The sequence below is a fragment of the Phodopus roborovskii genome, unplaced genomic scaffold (genome assembly GCF_943737965.1).
Source record: "Phodopus roborovskii unplaced genomic scaffold, PHOROB, whole genome shotgun sequence".
NCBI classification, from domain to species: Eukaryota; Metazoa; Chordata; class Mammalia; order Rodentia; family Cricetidae; genus Phodopus; species Phodopus roborovskii.
Window position 1 is genome coordinate 20,089,311 of NW_026126588.1, and position 19,281 is coordinate 20,108,591.

Sequence of the window (19,281 nt, forward strand, 5' to 3'; positions counted from 1 at the left end):
AACAGGGTATTAAGACCATGTGTGTGTGTGTGTTGCTGATATCTGAGGGTAATGTCTACCATTGGTTGTTTGCTTTCTGTAGAATTCTTGGTTTCATCCTTTTCCCTTGCCTTCTCCTGGGTCCTTTGGGTTCCTTTAGTGTCCCATTTTAACTTCTCATTTTACTTTTTACTGTAGCCGAAAACTCATATGGTTTTCTGAATGCTCGTTCTAGTGGCTTTCTTTATGCAAAACTGCCATATATCACAGCTCCCGGTCCTGATATATTATGACTTGAAGTGAGCAAGCCTGATTTCAATTTACACCCTTTATGCTCCATACATATTAAAAGTGTAACCGAAAAGGCTCTTCTGTAAGTCATTATTGGTATGAAACCTCCTTAAACTGTAACCCATGACTTGAGAAATTTGGGGAGTTAAGGATGGTCTTCTGTAATGACTTCCATGTTCAGGGTTTGATTTTCTACTATTGTTTTCTTTTGAGCCATAAGTTTCCATTAGCCACCCTTTACAGATGAGACCCCCAGCAACAGAATCTCATAGCTCTTCATCAGCCCTGGAGTAGATATTTTCACCAGATGTAAAGTTATGACTGGAGATTCATTTCTTTCAACACTTGAAACAAGTTGGGCCACTTCCTTATGTCTCTGTGGTTTCAGAAGAGAATTCCTTAGTGGGCACTATAATATACTGTTTCTCTTTGTATATATGTGTGTGTGTGTTTAATTTTCAGAAATTTACACACAATGTTTCTAGCTATGACTTTCATAGAATTTTAACTATTTGGGGTTTTCTAAACTTCTTAAATTTAGCTATTATAATTTGAGAAAATTTGAGGACTTTTTTTAAGAAAAGATTTACTTATTTGTAACAGTTATCAAGATTTTTATTTGTTTATTCTTGTTACCTTTCTTTTTTGAGGTCTAACTTTTTATTAGTTCAGGCTAGCATTGAACTTGAACTTTTGACCATCCTGTCTCATGCTACTACTAAGATTATAGACAAGCTCCACAAACTGCTGATAAGCACCTTATAAAGTTGCTACTGTATTGAAGTTTTTATATAAATCTGTTCTTCTGAACCATCTACATGATATGATGAAGTAAAAAAAAAACTATCATGTATCAGTTTTTGAAGAAAAAGTTGTCAAATGGCAAATAATTATGGAATAATGAGTTGCATCTTAGATGCAAATTTTCAAGCTAGGTTCTCAGGAGGAGAGAGGGGCATTTAAGAGAGAGACACAAAGGTGCAAAGAGTTTATATTATAAGACAGCAAAAAAGTTGGGGTGAAAGGTGCTTGGTGAAACAGGGTAAGAAATTCTGGAAGAACTTAAAGACCAGAAAACCACTCAGCAGGTAAAGGTGGGTGCTTGCCACCAAGTCTGACAACCTACATCCAGTCTCCCAGAACTCAAATTAGAAAGTGAAAACTGACTCTCCCAGTTTGCCCTCCGACCTCCATTCTTGCCTTGCATTTCCACATCCCCTACACACACACACACACACACACACACACACACACACACACACACACACCATTAGGGAAGGAGAAAGGGGATACGATGTGTTTTATCTTTTGCTGGACAGAGAAGGGAAAGATGTTGAAATGAACACCCAGGTTCAAAGGGACTAGATTTATTTTCATGATTTTAAATGATGTGTACATATGTGTGTATAATGTGGGATTGTGCATGTAAATGCAGGGGCCCACACAGGTCAGAACATCATATGTCCTGGAACAGTCACCCAGTGTGGGTCCTGGGAAAGACATTTGGGTCCTCTACAAGAACAGTACATACTTATAAGCCCCAAGTCCTTGGGGATTTTTAAAAAGCCATAAGTATTGTTTAAATTCTTCACTCCCTCCTCGCTTTTTTCTGAAACTCTTATAGTGTTAGTATTCTATCTGCTTTGTTGTCTCTGTGATCTCGGAGGGCAGCACTTGGACCGCTTTTCTTAGACAAAAGGACTATTTTCTGGTTCTTTGTAGGATGAGTGAGTTTGCTTCATTGCATTATGGGAGATTTTTATTATTATGTCAGGAGACTCCAATCCCTTTGAAGTCTTGTCACTTAGCAAGTAGACGCTGTGTTTAGGTTTAGCCTGTTGGATCTGGCTTACATGTGTGGGCTTTTACACCAGCAACAACTTAGTTTGCAGAGCCCCCTCATTCTATCTGGACTCCCATTCAGCTCCTGCCGGGTGTGGTAATAGGGGCTGCCTGTTGCTGGTGGGGGACCTTCTGGGGACACAGGAATAGAAGTTGCTAAGTCCGAGTCTCCTTATGCCATAGGGTAAAAACGCAATCCCGAACAAGGTAGGAAGTAATCTCTGTTTGCCTGCTCATCCATTCATCTCTTAATAGCCTTCCATGCCAGTCCTGCCTTGAGGCGTTTTTATCTATCCACTCAGCTAGAGTAATGCAGCCTATGCCAGGTGTCATTGGCATAGCGGTTGGTAGTGTTTCCAGGCTCTGCCCTGTCAACCCCTCTCCAGACAGGGTTTGGTCTGGTTTGGTAAGTGGTGTTCCAGTCCCATCATGATGTATGGCGAGTGGGTCTTGGGTGCTTATTAAATACCCTCGGAGAGTTCGTGGAGGCTAATAGGAGAGGGGAGGAGCTGCATGGGGGGGACACACAGCATCCCCACCTGTGTCTGGGGTTAAGCAGCCTTAGCAGAAAGGGCATCCAAGGCCCACAGCGAAGCTTGATAAGATTTCTATATGAGCTGGATGCTTGCCTTTCCAGTCTCCATCTTCTCATCCTGATTCCCACAAGGGAGGTAGAGCCTGCTGTCAATATGGAAGTTGAAACTCTGGCCTCCATCTGGCTCAGGAGCCAGCACTCTGCTCAGGTGCACAGCCTCAGAGTAGCCTCCCTGGATTTGAGTTGAGCGACAGTGACTCTGGGTGGTGGGTCTCCCAGCAAGAACCATGACAGTGGTGGCATATGCGTACTTGTGAAGCTTCTTGGGTGGCAGAGGCAGAGGGCTGCTGGTCTGTCTCATGGATGACAGTCCCCGGTTCAGTGTGGCCAACCACAGCATCTGGTGCCCTGTTGGTATTGCAGCAGGCCTGGGTTCCACTCCATGGTGTGAGGTCCCAAGCTAGGTTTTCCTGGCAGAGGGCCATCCAGATGCCCTTTGTATAAATTCTCACTTGCTTGGATCAATCACAGTTGTTTTTCTTGCTTACAACTTCTGTTGAATTGATACCCTGGGTCTGAGATGAGGGCTTTGGAAATCTTGAAGTCCCGTGTGTCTTACTGTCTGAGATTTTATCTTGGTAAGGCTCATTTTTGTATGTCAAATAAAGTGCATTCTAGCCAATCTAATTTATCTGATTTCATTCCATTCTGTACTGGTACATGAGATTTTCTAATTTGTAGTTGCTTTGATGTGTTTGGTGACATTGTTTAAAAAACCTATCATTATTTCTCCTCGGCTTGCAATGTGTATATTCTTACTCTTTTTATACAAAGAATTGTGGATGGTGTTATGATTAGTGTCATATGTGAGAGAGAAAATAAGCCGTAATTTATTCTCTTTGATTGACTGTGATTTTAATTTATACAGTTAGCCCTCAGTAGCCATGGGAAAGTTGTCTTAGGATCTCCCTTTTCCCATAGATACCCAAACTGACAGATGTTTCTTATATATAAATTGAGCAATTTGCAAATGAACTGTGCATACCCTTTTGTATGTTTTCAATCACCAAGTTACATATATGTAACATAATATAAATGAAGCTATACTTACTATAGTATAGTGCATACTTACTATATTTTGAAGGGGATAATGTTTCTTATTTTAGATATTCAATATTTGTGTAATTTTCTTCCTAAGTATTTTAACTTGTTTGATTGAATCCCAGGGATATGGAGCCCATAGACCCAGGTTGCCAGCTATGTGTGTTTATTTCCATCAGGAATAAACGCAGAACATCAGGACCCCGGCATGCCCATAAGAACCAATAATATGCCATGCATTCTAAGGTCAATTCTCCACCCTAACCTTTGTAGGTTGGATTTATGCTAGAAACATTCATGTGTTCATCATTTGGCCATCAATATGACCACACTGGAGTTCGCCAAATGCTAGGTGGCATGAATAAATCCCGAGTTGAAGCAAACATGATGCATCCAGGCTGCTTGATTCAGCTCTGCTGACAGCAAAGCCATCCTTAACTGAGTGAACATCGCACACAGACATACAGATGAAGATGGCATTGAGACCCTTGTTGTCGAGGCAGGAAATACACAGCCTTGGCTTATAGCACACCTCAAACTACCTGGCTAGAGGCCCCGTTAGCCTACCTGGGGCATTTGGTTTCTTGGAATAGCTGGTCTTAAACCATTTTCTCAATGAAATTTTGTCTCTTATTCCAGAAGTCCCACCCCCTTCCACCCGATCCATTGAGCAGAGAATATATTTCACTTGCTTTTTCGATCCCCTTTGGCTGTCTCTTTTCTGCCTCCATAGGTTGGAAGTTCCACAAACACCCTCAACGCCCTGAAGATTGCTTTTGCTGATAAAGAAACACAAGCCATCTACCTTTTGACAGACGGGAGACCCGATCAGGTACTCACTGAAACTGCTAACAAAGACAAGTTCATGAACGTTGAATGTCCTGAAAGGGGATGCTGAGCTCAGGGGTAGGGGAGTTGGGGGATTCACTGAGACCTTTGCAAAGGACATCACAAAGCAGAGAAGCTGATCTTGGTGACTCAGGCCTGTCATTCCACTTACATGGGAGGCTGTCAAGTTCAACAGCTGCTTGGTTATAGAATGAGTTCAAGGCCAACATAAGCAACATAGCAAGACCCCTATGTCAAAATTTTGCTTTGAAAAATATAAAAAGAGGGTTAAGGATACAGCTGAGGGTCGCGGACTTGCCTAAGCATTCAGGAGGCTCTGGGACGGAGGTAGTGAGAGATGTTTCTGGCATAGGGAACCAGAACTGACGTAAGAAAAGATACTAAGGGACACCCATGTTTTCTGTAACTCTGAGGAACATTTATAGTCATAGTGATGGTGATGAATGTTTATGCTTAATGTGACCCATATTCACAGGCTTGGAGACCATGCACAAGGAAGGAGACGCCTGCCTTCCATTGCACACTGGCTTATGTTTTATGACAAACTAGGACCTTGGAGATTGCTCTCAGTCTCTTTCCTTTGAAGACTCAATCTAAACATGTCACCAGGCAACATCCTTGGTTCTGTCCCCAATTTTAGCTTCACCCTCCCTTAAACAAAAAGCATGCCTTTCAACTGAAATGCTCTTGACTTTGTTTAGCCTGCCTGGAAAATATTTGAGAAGTTTCAGGAGAGTCTGTTCTGTTTCTTTCGAGCTTTGTGAATGAAAGACGAGTACTCCGGGCGTTAAGTAAATACGAGGATTTTCCAGGCCAGCACAATGTAAATTGACTGCTAAGGTGAATTAGTGTCAACATGTATCCTGCCTCAGAAGATGTTTATGTGTGCAGACTGCCTATTCTAAAGTACGCTGTGTCAGATGGCTCAAGGGTTAAATACTGAAGCCCCCGCGTTTTACCACTGCGCTAGACTGTGGCAGGGAAGTGGCACTTTATGGGATTTAATTTGGGATGCCTTCCCCGGTGCTTTCTATTCAGAGGCAGTCTGTGACTCTCCTGTGTGTCGTAGGCTTGAGTGCTCCTTGCCTCGGGGAAGTTCACCTTTAGGGAATGCGTTAGATGTATGCAGTTCATTTTGATACGGTCCAGGGGCTGAGATTGTCTGGTCTGTGTCTAGCTGGACAGAAAACCAGGGAGGGTCCTCTAGTAGAGGGCAGGCATTTGTAATGTGTCTGGGAAAGAGAGAAAGAACTTTCTGAACAGAGGAGACCGAATTGTCCTGGGTGGTGGGTACAGAAGAGTGGACATCTGGGCAGGAGGGTCACACTCAGAGAAACAATCAGAGCATGGTGGAAGTGTGTGAAGTAAGGTCAGGAAGTTTGGTGAGGGGCTGTTGTGCAGGTTAGAAGGGTAGGTTTCACCACAGCGGAGACCTTCCGTAGGAGCAGAACTTCTCACCCCTCCATAGTTTGGAAACATGATGCCCTGATGATGTCAGGGGCAAGCCAGCTGTCCCAGAACATCTGGGACCCTTTCACACGTGGCTCTCTTTACCTTGCACTGTCTCAAAGATTCTGTCAACAAAGCAAATGGCTATCAGATATTTGTGTTCCGTGTAAAAGTGTATTAACAAGTCTCACCCAGCCTCAAATCAACACATGGCTCAGGTGCCCTGAGCTCTTTTGGGGCATTCTACATATAAGTTGATCTGGAGGGAGGGAGGAGTCCTTGGGGGTGGGAATGGGGTGGGGTCAGTTTTCACCACCTTTGAGGAAGCTCCCTGTGTAAAGCCAGTGTGATTCAAAATACTTGGCAGTGTTTTCTTCTTGGATGAACACGTGGACCATCTAGATCCACCGACCTCCGCTTACTGTTTGTTTCATGGTCAGGCCAGCATTAGAAGATGACACACATCTTTCAAACTCATCATGTTACAAGAATTCTAGAAATGCCAGTCTTCATTTCTGGGCGAAGTCTAGTCCGGCTTTGTCTATGGTTATTTTAGGACCCCTTCAAAGTCTTTACAAATGGAGTCAATGTATATTTTTCGCATCCTTCTAAAATGTGAATAACGGATGAAGCCTACCACGAGCCCTGTGAGGTCTCAGGGATGGAGGAGTCACAGGTGAGGAGCCTGTCCAGACAGACCTTAGGTAGCGAGAAAACCGTTTCCCACTTTCCCACGGCTCTGGGCTGATGATGGAGAGCTCGCTGCACACCTTGCTGCTCAGCCTCCTCTGAGGGACGAAGAGAGCTGGCATCCTCTGTGAGGAGCATAGGAGAAGAGCCCCTGGGCTGAGAAAAGCTTCCTCACTGTCTCACAGGTGTGTGAGAGGCTACGGCTCCTCCACTCCACGGCCCAGAGGAGCCTGCCAGTAAGCCTCTGTGAAGAATCGAGAGAGAGCCAGGCTGCTGTGGGAAGAGGTTGATGTTGACCTTCAGAGTCTTCCTCTTCAGTGCTCCGAGGCTGTAAACCAACTGGGGCAGTCTCCAGCAGGCAGAGGATAGGAAGGAAGGGAGGGCTGTTGCATTGCATGGAGCTTGCTGTCCCTCTCCCCAGCCCCAGGGGGCGCTGGAACCCCATGCCAGCTTAGCACTATGGAGCTGCGGTTGATTACAGTGGTGGGCTTTCTATGTTGCTCCCAGTGTGCTCTTTAGCTGGACAGAGCAATGGGAACAGCTTGGAGGTGGGAACTCTGTGCATTGAGTATTCTTGGTCAAGTGTGCTTCAACAGGAGTTTCCTCATCGGCAGTTTAAAGCTAGTCCTCCTTCCTCTCGGGGTTGCTCTGAGGAAATAAATGATATTTCTATAAACGACCCCCATAAATATTAAAGTACCAGAGCTTCTCTTCTCAGCCTGAAGCCACAACGGTGAGCAAGATGCACAAGGTGCTGGCCCTCAGGGAAGCTTTCAGTAGAAGGAGAGGCAGTGAGCAAAGGGATGCTTGTCATGTAGCTAACAAAGTGGGGACGCCAGCTATGGTTCCCAGCATGGAGCTGGAATTATAGCCCTGTGGACTTCCTTCCTCTCTCAGCGTCTCCGCTGTAAGTCACTGTAAGAGCAGTACCTTGCTGACACTGTTTGATGACCAGAATGAGGGCCTGATGGGAGATGCCATTCTGTAAACATGTTTCTCTTATTGGTTAATAAATAAAGCCCTGTTGGCCAATAGGAAAGCAAGATAGGCGGGACTAGGAGACAAGGAGAATTCTGGGAGATGTAGTAGTAGAGAGGAGTCAAGATGTAGACCATGGGGTAAGGTAAGACCACGCGGAAACATTTAGATTGATCGAGATGGGTTAATACTTAAGACAGAGCTAGACAATAAGAAATGCTAGTAACAGGCCAACAGTCTCATAATTAATACACTGTCTCTGCATGTTAATTGGGAGCTGATGCGGCTCTGGGACCAGGCTGGTGGTGACTGCTGGTGACAAGGGTCTGTCTCTTGTCTGGTTTGTTGAGTCGAGAAGCAGAGGCTGTTATGGTCCTAGTAGGAAACGAAACCTGCATCCCTCCTTCAGAGGTATAGAAGGATGCTGGAGAAACCCGAGCGCAGCACTTACCTAGCGTCTAGTAAGCGCTCGGAAAGGGGAGCTGAGTGGGAAGCAGGCAGGGATGGCCTGTGGACTGACGTTTCTGTCCCTTCCAGTCCCATAGCTGTTCAGTGCCAAATAAACACACAGAGGCTTATATTATAAATGGTCCAGCTGATGGCTCAGGCTTCTTACTGGCTAGCTCTCTCTCTTACTTATTAACCCATTTCTATTAGTCTGTGTATCTCCTTGTGGTCATGGCTGACTGGAGAATGACTCTGTGTCCTACCTTCCTGATAGCTCCATGGCATCTCCTTGACTGTGCCTACTACCTTTCTCTATTCCTGTTCAGATTTCCTGTCTGGCTACATCATGCCTGTCGGTTGGCCGAAACAGCTTTATTCATCAACCAATAAGAGAAACATGTTTTCATAGCACACAGAAGGACATCCCCCATCAATGACACACTTCTCTTGTAGTTTACAAGAGAAATACGGGCAGCTTGTTGGTTATGTTGAATTGATGTTTGGCTAATAGTCCAGCGGATGGTCAGAGGAAGTGCATTTATGAGTAGCATAGACTCGGGGATAGTGCTAAATACACGGGGGGTATGTTTGAGAGGTGGCCTACACAGGCTTAGTCTCCGGGGACCTTTTAAACAGCAGCCTCTTCGGAGAAGGCCCTGGGGATTCATTGGAAAAGACACGAGGCTAGGTTAAAGGGCAAAGGGCAGGAACCATGGATAGAAGCTGGAACTGGCAGAAGGAGCCCGAAAGCTGGATGATCAAAGAGGAACTTCTAACACTGAGGACGCGCGGGGGGGGGGGGGGGTCCTGGCACAGCTGGGGGCAGTTTCTGAAGGCACTGGCTGGGCTGTAGTGGGGAAGAAGATGGCAGCGGAATTCTTTCCTGGCAGGCAAGTAATGTGATTTTTACCACACTGCAGGGGTGTAAATCATCTGCCCTAGAACTGTGGGTGTGGTCTCCTCCTTTATCACCTGAGAACTTGGTGACACAGGGAAGCTTAGTCATACCTTACATGGAGGTGCTAGCTGTGTGTCACTTGGAGGGAATGACCCGGGAAAGACAGGACAGAGAAGAACAGAGAGTAGCTGGGGCGGTCATCGTTCCTTCCAGAACCACCCTCACAAGATGCTTGAAAGGGTTAACTGATGCTTGTAAGGAGGAACCAGGAACTTAAGCCTTAAATGAAATGCCCAGTGCATGGAAAGACTTTTAACAGACGGTTTTCTTTTTCTCTCCCTCTATCTCTGAGAAACAAATTACCTACAACATTGTAAAAGCAGAACTTACTCTTTTGGTAGAGATGTTTGGAAGCCAAATTGGGAAGCCAGGCCCCCACTATGTGGGATCCCAGTGGCCAAGACGATCTCTCCAGTGCTTTACATACCTTAGACCGCAGCCCAACTGGCATGGTCCTAAAAATAGGACAGAGTGTCCTATTTTTAATTTTTCAAAACTATATTGTATTGTTTCCTATGCTTAGGTGCACTTCAGGCTGGGTGATTCTATTAGACAAACCCTTTCCCTAACTGCCTTTTCCTGCCACAGTGTGACTTTCAGAGGGAGAAGACCATGGCCTTTGGGTCCCCATGCTCTTTGGTAGACGGTTTGCATATTGAAGTGAACTAACCCATAGACAAAAATGTTACTCACTCTATGAGCAATTCCTATCTCAGAATTTGACTGCCTAGGGCAGATAGGAAGAATTTGTCATGTGATACCACTTTCTTTCTTAACCTCTCCCGGTTTCTCTTGTTTATCATTTCAGCCACCAGAAGTAGTGATGGACCACGTCAGACTCTTTCAGAATATTCCTATCTATGCGATCTCCTTCAATTACAATGATAAGGTTGCAAATGGGTTCTTGAAGGAGCTTGCTTCCTTGACTGGAGGAGAGTTCCGTGCTTATGATTTTGGCTGCAAGGATCCTATTCTTCAGGGTATTCAGGTGGGAACTTGATGCACTGAACAAGATGGTTCATTCATCTATTCGAGTGTTACCAGTCTCAGGGATTGATCGGGCAGCACCCAAGTTGGGAAAGCTGCAGCTGTACAAGCATCCAATCCACTAATGATGGCACTAGTCCAAATGTGGCCCAAGGGTCTCAAGACACTTTAGGACATTGTGGACCTTGTGGCCGTAGGTATAAGCCAGGAAGTCCTATGACCCAAGGATCTTAATACATTTTGTTTCCTTCCATTTTTACTTTTGTGATAGATCGTCTTAAACAGACACAAAAATATAAAAGTACATGAATCCAATTTAACCACCACTCAATTCAGCAGTTCGGAACAATTTGTCAAAATTCAGGGATCTGCTTTAAAAGCAAGGGTCCCAGGGATCCATATGTAAAGAGTGTCCTATTTTTAATTTTTCAAAACTATACTGTGTTGTTACCTAGTGTGTATAAGTGTTTGCCTGCATATATGTCTGTATGCCTCATACATGCCTGGTTCCTCAGGAGGCCAGAAGAGAGCCTCAGGTGTCCTGGAGTTACAGATGGTTGTAAGTCACAATGTGACTGCTAAGAATCGAATCTGGGTCCTTTGCAAGAACAGCCAGCGCTCTTAACCATTGGGCCAATCCTCCAGACCATATGTATAATGGTTTTTAACTACTGCTATATAAACACACATGTGTGAGAAACATTTTTTAAAAATCGCAGATGCTAAATATCTGCCCCCTAACTCTAAGAGATGTAACCATGCGGCCCTCTGATAAAGCAACTCACTCAGAAGGGAGGAAGGTAAATGAAAGTATTCCCTAACCCTCCAGCCTTGGCCTGAAAAACATTACTCAAGGAGCTCTGCTAGAGGAATGTGGGGTTGTGGCTTTTTCGCCTTCTTGTATACCCAGGAAGAGACTTTAAACCATAACAGGAAGTTAACAATACAAATCAGAAACTGATCACACTTAATGACTGAGACTACTGGAGTCTGAGGACTGAACTCAGAGGGAACTGTGCTCTGAGGCCACCCAAGGCGGGGAATAGCGATGGCTTGGTCAGTGAGTAAGGGAACCCTACTTAGGGTATTTTGTAGAGTTCACGGATTGGTGATGCTTCCATAGTGGACATCTTAAGGACAAGGCTGCTTGAGGGAATGAGACCATTTCCAACCACATGCATCATAGAACAACTGCCCCAAATAATGGTAGGGAAACCAAAAATATCTACGCTGTCTGGAAACCAATCAAACACTGCCAGGCATGTGTAACAGCACAACAGTGAATGGTCTAGCCATAATGAAAGGGGGAAAAGCTCTGTAGCTGATGCTAAGGGGTGTGGGGGGGAGGGGGAGAAGCTGTGCTAATGGAGACAACATGGCTTTGGTGGGGGATAGCTACATAGACCATCAGAACAGCCATGCACAACACTCCTGACTGCTTTTAGACAATTCAGAGAAGGAAAGATCATCTTTCCAACAAATAATTGGAACACTAGCCATCCACAGGCAAAATGGTAAACCTTAACCTAAATGCTGATCTTCATACACATGCAAAGTGGATCATGAGCCTGAATATAAAACACAAATTTACAGGGGATCAGGAGTTCTAGATTTGCCTAGGTTATGTTTAGTCCAAGGCCAGTGTGCTGGCTAGTTTTATTTTTTGTTTTTGTTTTTAATGCCAACTCCACACAATCTAGAGTCTCAATCCCTCGATGAAGAGGAAGCCCCTCGCTGAGGGATTGCATCCATCAGATTGGCCTGCAGGCAAATCTGTGAGCGTTCTCCTGATTAATGATTGGTGTGGGAGAGCCCAGCTCACTGCGTGTGGTGCTACATCTTGGCAGATGGACTTGGGGGATACAAGAAAGCAGGCTAAACAAGTCAGAGTGAGCAAGCCAGTAAGCGTGGCCCTCCGTGGCCCCGGGTTCCTGCGAGTTCCTGTCCTGACTCCTCTCAGTGAAGGACAGTGAACCTGTAAGATGAAATAAACCCTTTCTGACCCAAGTTGCTTTTATCACAGCTACAGAAAGCACACTCGAATATCCAGCCTGGAAAATTGAATGAAACCTTTAAGAAAAACTTAAAGAGGCTCCGGGGAGATATAGGGCAGGGGCAGAGGACTTGTCTGGCACGGACAGTATCCTGGGTTCAATCCCCAGGGCTGCAGAACACATGCAGCCATTGCATTAAAGAGACCGCAGGGATGTGCTGAGTAAGCACTCGAGAGGGCGCCAGGTACCGCCAGCCTTAGGAGAACACAAGCTGAAGTCCAGGCCTTGAACTCCCTGTCCATGACAATGGCAGAGGAAACCACATGCTGGTGGGATGAGAGACCAGGTCGCCCTGCATGTTGTTGGCTGGAGTCCAAAATACAGGCACGCTGAAAAGCAATCTGGCCATTTCTATGAAAGCAAAATATTTAATTACCACATGGCCTGGTCCTTGGTCTACTGGGCATACATTTCAGAGAATGAAAGCTTATATAAAGTATAAGTAAGCCTGCATCTATCAAAAATATTAGAGTTCTTAGTTAAATGGTTTCCTCACAGGTGACTCCAGCCCCAGGTGGCCTCCCTGCTGAACTATACCAAATATTGAAGATGAAAGTAATATCAGTTCTAGGGCTGAAGGCATAGTTTAGTAGTACAACACTTGCATAGCACATGCAAGGATCTGGGAAAGAGCGTTGATCTTTGTAGATAGATTTCTTCTAGAACTTCGAGAAGAGAGGGCACTTTCCCGCCCCACCCCCATAAGACAAATACTGACCTGATTCAGAAATCTAACTAGAAGGTGAGATTCCTCAGGTATAAATATGCAAAAGTCGCCAACAAAACGCAACAAATAAAATACACAAAACATCTGACACACCACAATCACATTGGATTTAGTGCAGAAATGCAATGCTAGGTTAGCATTTTAAAAGCAACATATAGCTCACCATATCAACACTCTTAATTTTCATTTTTCTTGTTTTATTTTATGTGGGTGAGCATTTCCCCTGCATGTGTGTCTGTATACCACATACATGACTAGTGGAGGACATTGGATCCCCTGGATCTGTATCCCAGATGTTTGTTGCTCTGGGAGAGCAGCCAGTGCTCTTAACTGCTGAGCCATCTCTCCAGTCCAATACTGTTGTTTTTATTTATCCCTTGAAAATTCCATACATGTGCACATCCTCTGTTGTTCCCTTTGAACTCTCCCAGGGCCCACCAACACATCTCTCCCATGACTTCAAGTCTTTAAAAGAAAAATTATTAATAGCTTCCTGAGTCTAGTCAATGCTGCCCGTGTGGGGATGGGCGTGGGGTCATCGACTGGATCGTAAGCAGCTGTTAACAGCCAATAGTTTCCCAGTTTATTAAAGACAAAACGAAACGTAAGGCTGGTGATTGAGAAGAGTACTTGTTCCTCTTCCAGAGGACCCAGGTTCGGTTCCCAGCACCCACATAACAACTGACAACCAACTGTAACTCCAGTTTCAGGGGATCACACACCCTCTTCTGGCTCCCACAGGCACCAGGCACGTGATACACAAACATACCTGCAGGTAAAATGCTCATACACATAAAGTTAAATACATCTTTAAAAGACACACACTACCATTTCAGTTTACACATTGAAAACTCTTTACCAAATTCAACGCACACTTCTGTAATAATTAAATCCTCAAATGCCAGGCTAGGTATAAGGAAGAAGACAGAACTCCATGTGTCTGCACACACACACACACACACACACACACACACACACACACACACACCAGCAAGCTGATCCTATGGAAAGGCCAAGGATTTATCATTACCAAAATAACTTTTCTGAAGAACAAAACTGGAGAACATGGTCTCCCTATGTAGCCCAGGCTGGTCTCAAACTCTTGGCTCTCTTACCTTGACCTCCCAAGGGCTGAGGTTGCAGGCACATGCCACAATGCCTAGCTGGGAAAAATATATATGCATATATGTTTTTAGATAGGATATAAATCTGTAGATGAATAAGTTGATCATTTGGAATAAACCAAAATTTAGAAGCTTCTTCTCTAAAAAGATTGCTACAGTGTTAAAAAGAAATCCTGTGGAGTAGGAGGAAAGTACTTTCTAATTCTGTATCCACTAAATTTCTTATTCTCAAAACTCAATAATGTGGGCCAAATTTTTAAACAGACTTTTTTTTTTTAATCAGAAAGAATATAAATGGGACCAGGTCAAGGGGGAACACAGTAATCTCACTGCTGAAAATGCAAAGTCAGGAGGACCGTGAGTTCAAGGCTGACCTGGGATATATAGCAAGACCCTATCGCGGTTTAATAAGGATCAGGATAAACAAATAGTCCGAATAGATGTTTATTCAGGAAGAAATAACTTACAACCTAGACAGATGAACACCAGGAAATTCAACCCGAGTCATGCCAGCAAGAGAGCATTCCCAGCTCTTCCTCAGACCTCCTTCCACAGGTCACTTCCGCCCATGGCTCCACCCCCCAATGGGCGTGGTCAGTGCCACAGAAGGACTATCTCACTACAAGACCCCGTTTTAGGGAAAAACACAACATTAGCAAAAGACTATGTGTACGGTTAAATAACACAAAAGGATGTGCATCCTGGTTAGCAATTAAAGCCACAAATAGACCATTATTAAGTGCTAACGGCCAGCTATGCTCTACATTTCCTAGGATGTGGACCGTCTGGGATCAGACCTTACTGGCAGGGTTATAAAAAGAAGAGCCATTTGAAAACCAGTTTGGCAGTTTGTTCCAAACAGCAACATCATCATCCACATGATCTAGTTATCCAAGGCTCCTGTTTACCAAAAATAATTAGAAGCTTATGTCCACCCAAATGACTCATATACTTTATCTGCAACAACCCAAGCCTGGAAAGAGTTCAGCTGGCCATGAGCAAGTGAATGGATACGTTTTTATATTTACTATAGAGCAGGAAACTACTTAACGGTAAAACAAATGAATGGCAGGTTCATACTCCAGTGTGAGTGAATTTCAAAATAATTATGAGCCAAGGAAGCTCCAGAGGCTTTGAGCATTAATTGTATGACTCCATTTGTAGAAAATTCAAACTGATGTGTAATGACAGAATGTGTTTTTAAACATTTTCCTGATAACTAGGGAGGATGAGGGAGACCAGATTTACAAATGGGGGCTGGGGTGCTTTGGGGGCTGAGTCCTGCTTTTGTCACAATACCGTCACAAGTGTGTAAATCCCCTTCGTTGTATGCCACTAACAGACATTAAGGTTGCTTGGGCTTGGGATGGCGAAAGAACTCGGTGAGGTTCTTCAGGTTTTTTCTCTGCCTGACGCTGTCTCCGTGCAGGATGCTTGCATCCTCGTGGGAGCGCCTGACTGTCTAACTCTCATTTCAGCAGGACGAAGACTTGAGCCTTCTGATTGAGGAAATGCAGCAGGGCTACAGCGACCTGGAGAAGATGCAGGAGCTTTACTCTGAGTCCTTAGTCATGGGCTGGTGGTACAGTGGAGAAAGGGAAGGGGTCAGCAAGTGAGCTGCCAAACCACCTGCCTGGCGCTGGCTGGGTCCTCTCCCCTGCTCCCTCCCCTCCCCACCCACTCCCTCCCCGTGCCCCACTCTCCCCTCTCTGAAGGACCCATTGAGAGGAGGGTGTCCTCTGGTTATGTTAGAATATTTGACAGAAGAGGGTGGCCTGGCAACATTGGACTTATGCAGAAAGCACCCCACACACACCCCGGGCGGAAAGGGGTGACTGACAGGGCAGAGAGGGGTGGGCGCTTGAGGTGGAGACCTAGCGTGAGGTCTGGGCTTGATTCTGCAAAGCACTGATAGGCACTGACTTCCTCTCACACCTTTCCATGGCCGGGATCTGTTTCCTTATCAGGGCTGTGGTGACACCTTTCTGCAGCCTGTAGCTGCACTTCTCTGTGGTGATTACACACACACACACACACACACACACACACACACACACACACACCCGCAGCTGGTCCCAACACTCGGGAAATGTGTCGAATCTTATTGAAGTGATTTAAGGTTGCTTGTGCAGATATTCGTGTGCCCACCGTGTCAGGGAGATGGCATTTATTAAGCAGAATTTTTTTATTCATCTAAACAAAGTCTTCCTGTTAAGAAATTAAGCATTAACACAGATATTAAACTAGGAGAAAAAAAAAGAGGCCTGTCCTACAGCGGGCTGTCTTAGAAAGGGATTGTACGGTGTTTTCTTTTGAGAATTTGGGAAAGCGCAAATGTGTTTCCAAACTTCACAAATGAACTGAAAATCAAATCAGTAAGCATCACTTGAATATAAGCAAGCCTTCCCATTCTTCCAGCCAGCCCCTTGACTGTCTTCCTTGTTTAAGTAAAGACATCTTAGACAAATGACCAGCTGCTCCTGTTATCTGACTGAGCAGTGTTGTGTTTTCAGTTTGGAGGTCCGGAGCCTGGACAGCACTCTGGAGTTAGAGACATGTTACTGTTGCAACTGTCACACTTTGGATGCTTATCTCAAAGAGCCTGCTTTCTCACCTGTTGTGTGGGAAAGGGCGGTGATAGGTGGTGGAGTGGGTGTGTGGAGCTCCCAGTAGGCTCTCCAACTTAAGAGGAAAACAGCAAAAGGCGTGGCTCAGCCTCCAGACTTCCTCACTTCTCACTTTAGTTAAGGGCATTAGGAAAGTGATTTCTCCCACTTAGCCATTAGCAACAACAGACAACTGTTTTGAAGTTTTCCATGGGGGGGGAATGTAACAACCTCCAAATCTTTGTATTTATTTTTTAATGTACCGAGGACAAACCCTGCAGCAGGAGAAGTGGGTGCCTGAAGCCTGGTCCGTCCTGTTGAGGGATGGATGCGCCGTGTGGATACAGTCACAAAGGACAGGTCGTGGGGGTGGGGACGCACAGCTGTCCTGTGGCCGCTGTTTTCAGAGCCCCCAGACAGAAATGTCTGGGATGAGACTTGAACATTTCTGGATCCCTCCTGGTCTCGGAGATTCTCTACAGTCTTTGCCAGTGTGTGAAGCCCGGGCTTTTACAGGAGCTTGCTAAGTGACACCAGCTAGAGAACGGGTTTCCAGAGTGCTGGCACGCTGTCCCTAATTGGTCCTCACAGCAGCCCCCATGTTCAGTGCACAGACGAAGCTCCAGGGCTACTGATGACACAACTGAAGAAGCTTAGCCCGGACTGAGTGACTTGAGTGAGGTCACACATCTGTAATAGCGGGCACACTGCGTGACTCAGGGGCTGGACCTGACACCCTGCTCTGTCCACGCACTCAGGCAGATTCATGCTTAATTTGATAACAGGAAGACTGGGTCTTGGTGGACAGGAAGGTTGGATTAATGCATGTATTTTAGCCCGCCCATTTTGCTTACACTCTTAGTTATGAGGACTTCCCGCTGAGCGCACAGGCTGGGGGTGTCCACTTTCAGTCTGCAGGGTTCGGTGTGTGTTAATCCGCTTGTCTTCCTTCTTAATGGGCATGTTTTTAGTTTTTGCCCTCCTTTTTTATTGATCTACTTTAAAAATTTTTTTTTTTTTTTTTTTTTTTTTTTTTTAACCAAACAGGCATGGAAAGGAACTCTCCTCCATGTTTTTAACCTCAGAAAAGAATGCAAATTCTCAATCGGATGCTGACTCAATGGCTGTTTCACCTCCAAATATGTTTAAAGGACCATGGAAGGTTTTGGATGGAAAGACCCAGAAAAAGAAAATCCTCCATGCAGGTACCCGTGCATAGGACCAGGTGACTCTTGGCTGGTTTTCCTCCAGTGAGATGAATCCCCACAGGGGATTTCTTTTAAGACCCTAATTTAAGCATCTGTTTGTTTATCTGGGTGCCTCGCTCATTCCTGGCAAGCCTACCACCTCTGAGCTACCCTCATCTTCTGCTTGTTTTATTCAATGAAATTTCTGTTAAGACAGTTTGCATAATATCACAGCATTACCCTGTAGACACCCTCCCATGGTAACGTCTTACAGAATAATATTATGACACCACAAGCAGAATGTTGACATTGGTAAATCCCAAATGTTCTATTCAGATTTGTCCCAGCTTTTCCTGTCTGACTGTTTGGGTTTTTATCATCTGTGTAGGGATGCAGGGAAATTCCATCACCATGAGGGCTCTCTCTATAGGCTGCCCTTCTACATCACACCCATACATCTTACATACCTTGGCCTTTGGGGATGACTGTTTCCTTTCTAAAATGTTACATTTCACAAACGTTTTAGGAATGGAATCACAGAATTGGCTATTTTCTCACTTAGCATCATTTTCTGTATATCCATAGAAGATTATACATGGGTTAGCAGTTTGTTCTGTGCACTTGTGTTATGAATAGTAAATGAATGCTTTGAGTTTCACTGGTGAGTTTTAAGAGTGCTCAGATGTTCTAGGCACGGGGACTCAGATCAGTCATTTGAAACTTTCCCTCTCCGTTTGTGACTTGTGTTTCCGTCCGTAGTATCTTTCTTCGTCAAACGGGATTTTAATGGGCCAGGTTCTCCTTTCTTGGACCCTTATTGATGACACATGTAAATTCTAGTTTTAAGTCTTGAAGATTTTTTTTTCTAGAAATTTTGTGGGTTTTCTTTTCTATATTTGATGTTCATTTTGTATGAGGTTTGAGATTCAGCTCAAATACCTTCCTCCCTCTTTCTTTTTCTCTCTTTCTCTCCCTCCCTCCTCCCCTCCCTTCCTCCCTTCCTCCCTCTATCCCTCCCTTTCTTCCTTCCTTCCTTGGCTATAGTTGTTGCTATAGTTTGACATTTCATTATATTTTTATTATTGAAATATATTTTGATCATATTCTTCCTTTTCTCCAAGTTGTTCCAGATCCTCTCCCCTCCCTACTCACCTAACTTTGTTATTTCTCAATAAACAAACAAAAACCCAATTCAAAAACAAAATCCCCAAAACCAAGAAAGCAAAGTAAAACCATGCTGCAAAGGAAAAGAAAATAAAACCCACCAAACTCTAACCAAATTAAAGCGCGTGCATGCGTGCGCACGCACGCGCGCGTGCACACACACACACACACACACACACACACACACACACACAGCAAGAAAACTGAGGGCGAAGGCCTAGAGATTTAAACAAAAGACAGGACAGCGGATCATTCGTGCGACAGGAATGCCCGAATGCCCAATGTCATTTATTGAGGGGAAGGAGCGGGCTTG

General features: G+C 44.8%; 1 protein-coding gene across 1 annotated transcript in view; it reads left to right on the top strand.

The window, feature by feature from the left end:
- Vwa3b (von Willebrand factor A domain containing 3B) overlaps positions 1-19,281 on the top strand; it is a 146,695-nt gene that overhangs the window by 83,775 nt on the left and 43,639 nt on the right. Inside the window, 4 exon segments of the mRNA XM_051204574.1 lie at positions 4,482-4,580; positions 9,928-10,107; positions 15,490-15,623; positions 17,665-17,822. Coding sequence (XP_051060531.1) covers positions 4,482-4,580; positions 9,928-10,107; positions 15,490-15,623; positions 17,665-17,822 — 571 coding nt within the window.